Raw genomic sequence first — 13,789 nt, 5'->3', positions numbered from 1 at the left:
TATCATACAATTTGTCACTGAATTTTTAACTTCTTTGCTTAACAGCTATTTCCATATTTCCTGTAGGACTGTGAAAGACCAGGCAGGTCCTGCTTAATCATACGCTGCAACTTAAGCTCACTAGCAAAAGCAGAGTCCTGTGATATAAGTGTCTACACACTGCTGAATACTGAGATACTGAAGAAGGTAGGTGCTTCCTTTGTAGCTTGTCTTAAACACCAATTTAAGTATGCTTATGTGCATCTATGGACTCAAGAGTTGCATTCCTTCTTCTCTTTACTAGTGTGTTATAAAAAAATCATGGTGTCAAAGAAAACAGATTTATCAACAGTGTGCATGGAGGCATTAATCATAGTTCTTACCCATTTCACATTAAGACAAATAAATTAAGTTCTGAAATTTATACATTGAGAAACAACAGAGGCCCCTAATTGCATGTAGGTTGTTAAGGCTAGAGACTTCTGGAAGTTAAACTGATTTACAAAAGTTTTCATTCTGAAAAATTAAGAGTAAGTGCATGTAAACTGTGACCATCTATCATTCCTTCTGTGTAAACAGAGGTGTGGCAGTTTTTGGTAATTTTTTACTTCAAATTATTATTATTCAAAGAAGATACATCATGACCATATTAATGCTGAGCTTGACATTTGTGACAAGAAACAAATGGTTGCAAGTTAACTCCTGTCATCTCTAAAGCTACTGAACGAGACAGGAAATCTTTTAAATTTCTAGTGATTTACTGCATTTTGTCCTGTTTTACTGTACTTACAAAAATGCTGACTGTGTAATTGTGGCAAGATTCTGTAAGATTATGAGGGTATAAGATAATCAGAGAAGAGAGCTAATAATGTGAGCCTACTAAAATAAACCTGTCTTTGATAGCTGCTAGATTAAAAGCACTGGAGAGCACCCTCATTAGAAAGCAGTTCCTAAAGCAATTGATAGCCTTGAGCTTTCCCAGCTGAAACCAACCAGCCTGCTAATGTTTGTTCATATTTGAAACCAGGAAATACAGGCAAGGCCAGAAGTTTCAGATATTTGTTACATGCTTATAGAAATGCTGAAATATTTTAGCAAGTAACTGAGTGCATACAAAACGTGCTTCTGGGAAATTCAGTCCTGGGAATAGCCAGGGTTCTTCCCATTTGCTGGGTCCTTTCCCAGATGACAATTAGCAACACTCCTTTAAAAGACATGCAGTGCTTACATATGTCTTTGGGTCATATATGCCATTCGCTACTTATTACCTACCCTCACCATAGTGAACAGCATACAAATTACTAACCTATGAGTTGAAATGGTGGCTTATTGGAATGTGCCTGTTAAAATGCACTGTGTAAAAAATAGGAGAAATATGTATTAATAAGGGCAGGTTTACGCTGAATATTCAAGCTATTTGCAGTGCACAGATTCGAATAATTAAGAAGTGTTCACCTAGGGATGTACTTGAGTTTATCCTAGGTTTTGTATATTTTTTCTGTTCACTTGAAAAACAAGTAGGAACTTTTCTTTGATGGTTAGTATTGAGCCTACCTGTGTTGATTGCCAATGTTCTGTCTTGCTTTTGCAGTGAATCTGGAAAAAAATAACAGGCTAAATACAAATTACATGTTTGAAGTCCAACATACCTGAGTTTGTTTTAATCTGAGATAATGTGCTCAGTTTTGTCTGTCTGTTATGAGTGTAAGGTATAATTTTCAAAAGCAGGATTTTAACCAGGATAGTACTTAACGCTTAACCCAACCTCCACTAAGCATTGCCTAGATGTGTTTATTACACTGGCAAATATTTTATGAGGCTTTTTTGGTGATTTTTTTTCATCCTTGAATCTAATTTTTCCTCTTTTTACTTCTTAGGACAGTTCATCAGTCATCCAGTTTGTCACAAGGGCAAGGGTACGGGTGGACCCTGACCTCAGAGTTGTGGAGGTGCCCAATGGAAGCCCAGAAGAAAAACCAGTAAGTAAATAAACCTGAAGAGAAAGTTTTCCTTATCCTAGTGGACTGGAGATCATTGAGAGCTCTACACAAACTCGAATTTGTGGCTGGGTTAGCCTATGAGACTGTGTTTGGCTAGACTAGCAATTCTGTGAACTGTGCTTCTGTGGTTTTGCTCTCTGTGATAACCGTGCCATCACAGTGAATGATGTTGTGTGGAGCATGAGGATCTGTATTGTACTAGCCAAAACTGTAATACCCTTGAGGTTTTTGTGCCAAAATTAGGTTTATCTTCCTGTTCTAGAGTTAACATCTGCTTTAATCTAACTAGCAGAGGCTTGAAACCCCAGCAAAGTCTTTTCAGATATGTCAGCATGAAATATTTAGAAGTGTTAATGACATTCTGGGAGCTATGAAAATGGGCAAGGGAGTCTAAACTTTCAGAGAATCGTTTAACTGTTCCATTGTGCTGAGATGGTGGAATTCATGTGTGACCTGGTATTGCATTTTGTGTTGACCTGCATAAGGCTGGAATTAGAGTTCAAAGTGTATTCACTCTATAGTTTTGACTGTAAATAAAACTGTACAGGGCCACGTTTACAATCTACTGGAGAAGAGGAGTCGATGGCTTCAGTTTCCTACTATGAAGTCACCTCATACTTATGCGTGAAAATTGAACAGGGGGCCATGCCATGCTTTCTTTTTTCCTGGTGAAATTCCAGAGTTGCACTTCTTATTTCTCTCACATGAGGATCAGAGGTAATCTAGACTACTTTCAATTTCTTCTCTTGCTGTGTATCTTTGGAACATGATCTAGATCCCATCTCTCAGTTGTCCTTTTATCCCCGGTGTTTTTCATCACCAACAGCCCATGCTACTGTTCTCTCATTAGCTCCATTTCAGTGAGTATTACTGAGGTTTGAGTGTGAGAGCATTGAATTCAACACACTTTTGGAAGACACTGATGTCGCAGATTAAAGCAGTCAACTCAGAGATACTGGATTTAAAACCCTGCAGGCAAAGGAAGAATTGAACCTGCATCTACTTACTACTTTCAGTCTGAAAGCAGACAACGCTACAGTGAACATCTTCTCCACCATCATGTCTGCAAACCTAGACTTAACTTTCTATTTTATTACAATTGTCAGAAAAATAAATTATTTTGTATGACAGTTCCTCCTTTATCCCCTTCTATTTTATTTTCTTTGTCAGGTTTCTGGACCATTCTAAAGAGCATTAAAAAATAGACTTGGCAGCTAAAACGAAAAACATATTGAGTCTTCCCTGGGAATATGCCTTATACGTGACTTGCAGCCCTGATTGTTAATACATTGCGTGATCTCTCTTTAGTTCTGCAGCTTGCACAGAGCAAATCTTGTGATTTTATCACAAAATTTCATTGACTGAAGTAACATCTGACTGTGATACCAATGCCCCAACTGAAATGGAAGAAGCCAGCATCTCTCTGTCAAATATTTTGATTTGTAAAGGATTTTAAAATCTCTCAGAATGATAGATGTAATGTAAAACGTGAGAGGTTACTATTATTTAGTGTACGAAATTTAGAAATGCTTTTATCTAGGAATACGAACTCTGCTGTATTTCATTGTTATCTAATGCTTGGAGACAAAAAGAAAATTAAACAAAACAAATTCTCCTTTTCCTGTTCCCAGAAAGCCTTTCATCAAGTCTTGAGTTGCAATGATTATAGAGTACTGTGCGTGCTAGGAAGCTGTGTTTACCTTCAAACAAGAGCTTGCTTCTAGTTCCTGGGAAGCCCTAGCTGTAAAAGAAAATGCTTGACATGTTGTAACCATGTAATATCAATTTGTAATTTCAAGACTTTTCTAATGTGAATGCCATTTTCTCTCTCATTTATGCTATTTCCATATGTCTGTTGGCTTCATCATTGCTGTATGTTTTACACAGGGTCATGTTCAGGGAAAAATTTAAGACGTGGTTTGGCTCAAGGTATTCATTTTTCCCCCTTCTCTTTTATTTTGGAATGCAGAAGGGAATAGTACTTTTTGCAAGTCACAGCTATTCAGCTGGAAGTAAAGACAGGAGAGATAAAATGTCTTTGTTCATACTCTTCCCTTCTTTTTAAAAGCCCATCCTGTATTCTTTTCGGTGGCCACGGACTGCTGTACCGTATCTGTTTGAATAGCAGCTCCTGAACAGTTGTGCGTGGTCTTCCTTTGAGTCTGCTTGTTAAAGTGTTCCCTAACAATGAACAACATTTTCCTAGACACTTTATCATGGTAAATTTGAAAAGGCCTTTTTGCTTTCTACAGCTAAATGTAGACTTATTAGTCCATATAAACCATTCTTTAGAACCAGGTCCCCTTACCTCACTGGACATTTTTACAATATCAGGGTGCAAACTATTTGTAAACAAGACAAAAGGAAAAGGAAGACTGATATTTATGATGCTAGTGTAAGAAGTACCAGTGGTGGCAGGACCACCATAGAAATGTCAGCTTTGTCAGAAACTCTAGTAGTTGATTTGTAAGGGAGATGCAAAAGCTTGTGTAAATACCTGTAAGTTGGGTAGCAGACTGTCTTTGAAATTAACCCATTTTTTAGAAAAGATGCGTTTATGCCATCTTCAGGAATAATTTTTCTGGATTTGGATATGGTTTTATATGAATTGGAATGTTATATTTTCTGTCTCTGGTTATAATAGGCTGTTTGAACTCTTATATTGGACAAATCACATGAAGAAGGTGAGCAGTGTTTGGGTTTGGCTCTGTGATGACAGTTGTATTAACATGAGTATATATTGGCTGAAACTGAAGGTGTAGTATTTTCAGGACGCATACTTTCTTTTCTTGAGCATATGGGTTTCCATGAAGGTTTGGCTGCCTTCTCTCCATGTGAGGCAAAACCAACAATAAGCTATATGAGACCATGGTGGTCAAGTAGAAGCTCCAAGGATACTCATCCTGTGCTTGCTGCTCATGTGTAGGAGGAGGAGTGCTCTTAGGGAGCAAAAGGGCTTCCCTCTTTGTGGAGGGAGAAATAGGCTGTATTTCACCATGTCAAAACCACCTGAATGCCTCTGAATCTCTCTGTTTCAAAACTGAGGGAATGCAAAGCTGAATAGATGAAAGGGCGGACCCCAGATAAAATGCGGGCAGCTGCTGCAACAAAGTATCCTGTAAAGCTGAAGGCTACTGTCTAGTGCTGTCAGCTTAGCACAGGTATGCTTCATCAGGCCTTTGAACCTTTCTCTCCTTCTGGATAGAGTTCACTGTTCTCTTATATTCAGCTGTCACCCCAGGTTTAGTTTAACACAGGCAAGTCATTGCCCTACGTGGATTTTTTTTGCTCATGATTCAGATATGTTTGTGTATGTGATGACAAACAAATATATATGGGGGAAAACAACATCAAAAAAGAAAACCTTAAAAAATTAACTTTATAGTTGTGAGGAACCACAAGGTATTTTTGAGAGGCCTTTATATGCATATTTATATGCAGAAAGATTTACATGCAGATTCACATGTCTAAACTTCACCTGTCTGCCTGTGGTGGCAGAGGACTCCTGACTTTGGCCTGTACTCTGTGTCTGCATTGCACAGAGCAGCCTGTGGTACTGGACAGTGCTTATGACATTCCATCCTTTTTTCAATGCACATGAGTATGCCTCTTCCACTCAGCAACACACCATCCCCTCTTGCCTTTTAGAAACACTCATCATTTTAAGGTGCCTGTTCTCTCCAGTTTACCTTTGAGATGGGCACAGCATCCTAGCCTGGCTGGAGCCAGATGTGTGCTTCCTCCAGCAGCTTAGCACCCTCTTTCCAGTATGCTATTTGCTGCCTTATCGTTTTCATCATGTTTTGTTTTTCACTTCATTGGTTTACCTTTCCATCTGTTCCTGTAACAATTGCTTTATAGATTTTCTTGTCTTTACGGTGCAGTCTGGCAGGTGGAAACACACACTTGGGTAAAGGAGCAGAACAAAACAAAATAGCAATAAAATGCAGTTAATTTTCCAGGGATAGAGACATTTAAGTAGCAAGGATAACTCAGGTTTGTATTTCTCAATAACTTCCAAGGTTTTTCTTATTATATGTAAATAAATAAATATATTCAAAGGGATGCATATACATATATGTACAGATGTACAGGAGAATTATGTCTTTACTGCAAGACTCCCCAGGTATAACAGAACTTCAATGGACAAGTCAGTCAGCAGCGCTGTGTGGTTTGAAACACTAGAAATATTCTGGATGATAAGACAGAAATAAAACAGCATGAAAATTGCACTTTCCATGGTGCTGTGGTTTACGATACAAGGGCATAAAATTCATTTAGTGCGCATAAGCAAAAAGAAACGAACATTTTTCAATCATGTATTTCTAACTGGATTTTGCTGAAGTATGTTTCTTGTCTTTCTGAGTCCCAGTACAGCAATGTGTGCCTATTCAGCAAAGGGCTTCAGCACAGGATGAACTTTAAGTATTTGCAGATTTCCTACTCGGTTAACTTCTTAACTTCTTGCCTATGCACTTTAGTGAAATAGGATGTTTTAAAAGCACTAAAAAACAAAAAATCTGGTTCTTTTCAATTTGTTCACTAAGACTGTAAGAGTATCACAAGTGTTTGGCACAGTTAGAAGACGAACTAGTAGATGCCCTTGTCTATATGGGTTCAGCATTTCAGAAATCAGTGGTAGGGTGCAGACCTCCATTATTTTAGAGAAGGGCAGTTACATTGTGTAAAACCTGATTGATGTGTGAGCTGTGTACAGCTAAACGGCAACCTGCACTGCCTCCCAGGCTTTCCCACTTTCAGATCCCACAAGTACAGCATGAAATGCAAAAGATAAATACAAAACTAAAACTCTTCTTACACCATCAAGAAAACAGTGTTTTTCATGGCCTTTCCCTGGTGTTTCATCAGAGTCTGAAAACAGTCTGTAATCTGTGCCGTATTTTATGATGGTTGCATGTGCTTTCTCTGAACCAGACAGCTGCTTTCCCATCCAACTCCACCCTTATCTTCTGCATCAGTCACTCTTATCACTCCTGTCTTCTCTGTCAGTCAGTGCTGTGGGAAGTGCATTGGACTAGGGGCTGCCTTGTGCTCCTCAGTGCATTGGCTGCCTGTAGGGGCTATGCTGCTTGGCTGGGCAGGGCGGAGATTCAAGGTTCACTCAAGAGTGGCTTTCAGAGACTGCACGATGGCCAGCAGGTTGAGTGGCAGGTGGTGGCTGGTGCACTTCTCTTCAGTAATGCCACCCTCTGCCTCCAAGCACCCCACTGGGGTGACTTGCTTCTCTGGCCTCCCACCACTCACTGTACTGGCTTCTTGCTGACACTCCTGACGTGTGATGTACACTGACTGTCCACTCAGTCTGGTTTGATGGGATTGGCTTGAGTTTTTTGTTGTTGGTTGCTTTTTCACTAAAAGTAATTGCAGTGGCTGTATCTTAATGCAGACAGGTTTTGAGGGCTTGAGAGGAATAAGGACATTAACATGCACAACATCACTGCTCCTCTCCAAACCACAAAGCCATGAACAGGGATTTTTTTTATGCTTGTATGTTGATTGAGAAGAAGCTGATGTTGCTCTCTACCTTTATAGCTTGAGCAGTGACTGCAAAAGCTACAGCCAAGCTATTCTAGCCAGTGTGCTTCAAACCTGAAATGTAGGGCTCCTGCTGTAGAGATGATGTATGGTTTGATCTCTCCAACTATTCCTGGCTCTGTCTATTGTGCTGGAGGTTGTGTTATGTTAACATTTACCCTGAGTAGTGGAGAGAAGGCGCCATCTCATTTTGCATCCAGTGACTGCTTGAAAGGTCTCTTCACTAAAATTGGCGACACTTGAAATTTTTTTCTCTGAGAGTCAAAAAGGAAAATAACATTAGTGCCTTATTGATCTAAGAAATAGTAATCTGACTTGTGTCTCCAAGACGGATGCTAACCATAGCCTCCATGAGAAATGGACTGCCACATCAGATCATCTTTCCAAGCTGGCTCAGAAATATGAGGAAGGCACAAGATTTGTCTTTGATATCTCTGTCTGGTATTTCCCTTACATTCATCTTGTCTATGAGGGAAACTCTACTGCTTAGGAAACTCAATTCAGCAAGATGTCTTAAAAAGCGTGAAGAACTGGTCCATGTTCAAGAGCTATTTTGAGCATTGTGATACTAGTTACAGTAATATGTTTGGATAATGCTATTTATGTATAGCTTCATTCCTGTAGATTTGTTATGTTTTCATGTCTTCTTGTCATCATATGCCTGATAATATCTCATCAACAGAAAAAATCTATGTGTGTAAATCAGCTGTGTTGAAATTCCTCCTCCAGAAGAGCTGTGGTCTTAATCAGCATTAGCCTGTGAAACTGAGAGAAAGGATCTTTGAGTACTTCTTTATAGGAACACCCACCTGCTTTCTCTCATCTGTGCCTGTAATATTTGTGGCTGTTTGCTGTGACTGCATATGCTTATGGAAACAGAGAAATTTTCCTTCCCACTCAAAGCAGGGCTATTGTCTATGCTGGCTCAGGACCCATGTGGGTTTGTCTGAGACTTGGAAACATGCAAGGATGGAGAACCCAGAGCATCTTTGGTCCCTGTTTCGGTGCTGCTATCACCCTGTAGCCTTTTCCTGATGCCCACCCTCAACATCCATATGGATTGTATTGTATTACATTCCCTTTGCTGTCTCATAAATGATGCAGTTTGAATGGTGTCACCAATGAGTGGAGGTATTTCATGGGTCTCCCGTGGGCCTTTACAAGATGGGTGTCTTGGGGCTACATCATGGTATCTGACCCTAACCCCCAGATTTTCACACACTTTTAGCTACCACTTTTTTTGTTTAGATTAAAAAATTGATTTAACAAATTGTTAAAGGTTTTGACATTTTTAAGCAAAGACTATGACAGCGGTTTGTGAAGGAGGGAGGAAAACTCACTACTTTGCCTTCCAAAACAAATCAAAATAAGGCCAGACAAAGCAAATATATTGCCTTTTAAAAACAAACAAACAAACAATACCCCCCCAAAAAAAACCAAACCAAAACAAAAACCCACCAAAAAAACCCCAAACAAACCCAAAAAACCAAAAATCACTGCTGCCTCTCTGCATTTGCTAGATATTAAGTTTCAAAATTTAACATAGAAATAGCCCTCACTGAAGAGAACTGTTTTTGAGCTTTGCACCGAGGAACTGGTTTTGATTGAAATAAGAGCCTGGAAATTCACATAGTGTATACAAGCAGTATAATTTACTCCCATTTTCTTCTTAAGGCAAACAGTTAATGAAGGCTCTTTGTAGGGTGTATTTCCTGACATACGTGCTATACAAAAAGAGAGAAGAGAACAGCAGGGGACTGCTCTCTGCGATCCCAGAAGAATCCACAACTGCACGTGCCCTTCCCTCTTTCACACAATGTGTACTGTGAAGCCCACCAGGGATGATTCACATTCAGTAGGGATATATGCAAGTTGTCCCATTTTTTGTGGAAAAAAGTTAACAAGCTCAGTGTGTATTAATATTTCATGTGAAGTGTCAGGGTGTTTGGCAGGGCTGGGAACATGATAAGTAAGACAAACCACGCCAGATGTCATGGCAATCCCTGCCAATCCAAGGAATGAAGTTTTTCATACTAACCTTTGTGCACCTTTGGTGGCCCAGCACCAGAACAAGCTCAGTGTCTGGAGCAAGGGCTTGGCAGTGTACAAGTTATTTTGCAGTGGAAGGTGATATCCTTTGGATCCAATGCATGGCTACTCAAATTCCACTTGAAAGCTTTCAATCCCTTGTGAAAATAGATGGAAAGCATGAAATTAAGGATGCGTTCCATATTTGTTTGACAGATGAAATATGATCAGTAAGGCTACCATGCAATGTGTTAGTAAGATGAGTACAAGAGAAGACAAACAACTTTCAATCATAAAAAGATCTTTTTCTAATTGCTTTGTAGGTGGTCTTTGAGGCTTTGCACAATCTGGAGCCTCGTGGGTATGTTGTTGGATGGATCATTGCCATCAGTTTGCTGGTGGGAATTCTCATCTTCCTGTTGCTGGCTGTGCTCTTATGGAAGGTAAGGTAACAAATGCAACATAAACACCAAGAGTAGTCACAGGAAGAAAAGCTTATTTTTTAGGAACTAAATAATTGTGCACTCCGTTACAGAAGCCATTGGCTAGCAAAAAAATATTCATAGCTACTCTTTTGTGAGGGACAGAAAGAGGCTCATGATGTATAGAAGTGGAAAAGTGGATTTTGTTTTTCTTGGAGCCTGGTTATTAAAAGTGGAAACCTCCAATATCATTTCAGGACAAAGGAGGCTCCCTCTTCGAAACCTGCTATTATCTCACACTTAAGATACTTGGTACATCTTTATGGTTTTCTAATGACTGAGGCTCACTGATTTCAACAGCGTTTTCTGAAAATCAGGTCAACTTTGCCTCATTAACTAAAAGATTGTGTGCATGCCTAGCAAAAACCAGTTGGTATCTACTGTTTTCAAGAGGTAGAGGCCTATGGGAGAGAAGTATCCTGCATGAAATTCTTCAGATTCCTCAAAGAAAGAGTTTCAGATGAGTAAAATGCATTACCAGAGCAAGAAGCACTGGCACCTGTTAAAAGCTAGTCTTCACACCATCTCCAATATGATACAATTCTTGTATCCAGGCACTATTACGTGGTAAAACTGGGCTGATGCTGACACTTAGCAGCAGCCATCTGTTGCAGTAAATATGAAGGGTGAGGAGCTTCAAGTGTTTTCATTCCTCGGCTCTTTGTTACCAATCCATAAATTTAAAAGACCATGGTCAAGGTCAGGGACTGTCTTTGAGAGAAGTAAATCTTAAATGCACACATGGGAACAAGTCCAACCTTATTTTGCTTCCCATGGAAGAGGTCCAGCAGCCTGATTTACACTGTTTAGCAGCATGTGCGCTGCAGGCTCTGCTTGCTGGCTGTGCCAGGACTGGAGGTTGCAGCCCCAGTGTGCTGTGAGAGGACACATCACTGCAGATCGGAAGGCTGTAAAATGAGTTTACAAACCTGGGCCAAAAACTAGCCATGCAATTCTTATTATAGATCACACAGATGTGTGTATAGCTGTGTTATAGATTATACATCTACTTCATAGATTATATAAATATTATATGGGTTATAGATGTGAAGTATTTTTATAGTGATTCTTGAGGATTTTTAAGCATATACTGGCCAGATCAAAATTGACTGCGCTTTCCATTTTGAAAACAATATTTGACCACAGTCTAGAATATATTGTAACTTCAAGTTTTTTTCTGGCATGCAGGAAATACTTTTACTTTCTGTGGCAGAAAGATTAAAAAAACAAAAACTCTGTGCAATTAAGATGGCAGAATAATGATGAGAATGGAAAAAAGAGATATTGAAAGAGGACCACAGTTTATGTCCCAATGACATACAGTTTGGTAAAAGGGATTATTGCTGGTGATACCTATAAGACTGATTTTGTATGGCTCATTTCCAGAAGGTAAAAAGACACTAGGTGAACTGTTTGAAAATGTGCAAGATAAGAGGAATAATACCTTTCGCTGTGAGTCTCCATAAAAACCTGACATAAGTTCAGTTCTTGGTCTCTAAGAGAATAGTCCTTTGATTCCTGGCTTAATTTTGAGACTTGAGCTCTTTTAAATTTTACAAGGATCATTCAAGTACACATGCCTTTTTGTTGCATGAAAGCCTTGAGGGAAATACCAAGTGACAGCAACAAATAATTATAATTAACAGCAGGTTTATATAGCTCTTTCTGCATGCAGATGTTAAAGTGCTGAGGCAAAGCAAGGTGAGATGCCTTGCCCAGAGTCTTGTGACAGAGATGGCAGCAAAAGCCAGGTTCTGTCAGCTGCACCCCAGTGCTTCATGCATGCAGTTGCATGATTATGAAAGGAACCAATAATATAAGGTTTTGTTTTAGAAAAAAGTGATTAAAAGTGTGTAGCTGCTAGTATCAGCTAGTATTTTCTTTTAAATCTTAGTCTGGAACATAAATAGACATAAGTAATACTTTACTAGTTGATATATTTATTGAAGTTACTGGCAATATTAAAGTTGTCTGAGATAAAACTGACAAGGGAAATTTGCAGTCCTACAGAGGAATTTGAATAGCCTGATTGTAAATATTTGTTAGACAAAATTGGCCAAGTATATCCTACAGCCATTCCTGGATTTTGTGTGTGAAGAAACCCCTTATATTATAAATGTTTTAGTCTTTAACTGTGGAATGAAAATACAGATTTGAATTGATGGAGTTCTGAGCATCTTAGAACCACTAGTGAGAACTAGAAATGACCCAGATTTTAGGACTAGAGTACAAACTAAGTTTCATTTTTATTAAGAAATTCATTAAAGCTAAACTGTGGTCCTGGAAGACAGCTGTTTACATATAACGGAGCAGGAACTGAAGCAAACACATGATAAGGGAACTGAGCAGGCATCCATGGAGATGTGCTTCCACTCTTCCCTCTCACTCTCCCCAGTTGTGCCTCACCTGTGATCTCCCAAGAGGAGCAGGAGGGGCCCTTGTGCTGTTGCCCACAGCAATACATCTTGCTTTTTACTGCAGAGATTGACCTGCATCTCTTTGGTGGCCTCCAGATGCTTGTGGAGACTGGAGCAAGGGAGGAAGCTGCTTTGCTTCAGGCCAACTACCCACATGCTAGATGAGCCCATGGTTTCACAAGAACTGGCAACAGTTCAGGAGGGAAAGGCGGTCGTGGCTGGGTTATTTTGAGGAGTACTATCCCACACACGCTTCCCTCAGCTGTCAGGACTGCAGTCATGTGTGGGGACAAGGTCTCCTTCAAGCGTAGTGGATTTAGGTGCTCGTAAGCTAGGAGAGATTTGGCATACCCCATGCAAATGAAAAATTGAGGCGTAATATATTATAACACAATAAATATTCTATTAGTAATAGTAGTACTTTACAGTGCTGTGGACTGAAGTTTCTGCATTTGAACTGGCTTGAGTTATGCTGTGAATTGTTCAATCCATATCATTTTAGATAAAGTACACAGAAAGAGATAAAAATAGTTCGTGTCCAGAGGATATCAAAGAGGGGATGTGTAAGCGAGTGCCAGACTGGACGTCCGGGCAGCTGAGTGATCTGTGGAGGTAGTTGTGGGAGTGATTTGCAAAACAAAGATTTGATATTTGTTGCAGTAACAGTATTTTGTTTCTTTGTGGCATATTTAACACAGGAGCTGGACTTTTATCTAATTTTATTTATCTAAACATTATACTTCTTTCTGAACTGAGCCTGTACCTGTGGTATCCAAGCTCTAACTTGTCTAAAATGAGGTTTCTAACACAGTTTTATAGCTTTTGCATTCCTGGGGCAAAAAATTGATCTCTGGGTGTTCCTCATGTAATAAAACACTCTTTGGCTCCAAACTGGATTTTTGACAGGACTGCAGACAGAACCCACATAAATTGTTTTTTGATTAGCCAGAGAGTTCTAGTTCTTGAGTGTGTGCTAGACAGAACATTTTTTGAAGACTTTTTTTTAGTTTCTGGGAGAAACTTTCTGTGAAGGCAATTCTACTGAGCTGAGTTAGTGCAGAGTTTGAACTGGCTTTTTCCAATGGGGATAAAAAGTCCTACCGAGTGCTGGACTTGCAAAATCCTAATTTAAGTAGAGGCAGTATGCATGGATGCAGCTGTTTGCTAGCAGTGCTTTAAGGGACAAACTTTGAAATATAAAGCTTTCTTTATGAAATATGAAGTCCTTTAAAAAAATCCAGAGAGATTCAAGCAGATTTTTCAAAGGTGTGTTTGGGCTTCTTGCTTGAAGAAACGTTACAAATTTTTTCTGTGACTGCACAAGAAC

At 39.4% G+C, this 13,789-nt stretch overlaps 1 protein-coding gene across 1 annotated transcript in view; it reads left to right on the top strand.

Moving 5' to 3' along the window:
- ITGA9 (integrin, alpha 9) overlaps window positions 1–13,789 on the top strand; it is a gene marked incomplete at its 5' end in the record, with an annotated part of 211,624 nt that overhangs the window by 186,484 nt on the left and 11,351 nt on the right. The window contains 3 exons of the mRNA XM_010187303.1: window positions 67–186; window positions 1,857–1,958; window positions 9,887–10,006. Coding sequence (XP_010185605.1) covers window positions 67–186; window positions 1,857–1,958; window positions 9,887–10,006 — 342 coding nt within the window. The remainder of the gene's footprint in view (window positions 1–66; window positions 187–1,856; window positions 1,959–9,886; window positions 10,007–13,789) is intronic.

This window comes from Mesitornis unicolor, unplaced genomic scaffold, assembly GCF_000695765.1.
Source record: "Mesitornis unicolor isolate BGI_N332 unplaced genomic scaffold, ASM69576v1 scaffold4156, whole genome shotgun sequence".
In the NCBI taxonomy this organism is placed as follows: domain Eukaryota; kingdom Metazoa; phylum Chordata; class Aves; order Mesitornithiformes; family Mesitornithidae; genus Mesitornis; species Mesitornis unicolor.
The sequence above is the reverse complement of the archived record's forward strand: the minus strand, read 5'-3'. Positions and strand labels throughout refer to the sequence as shown.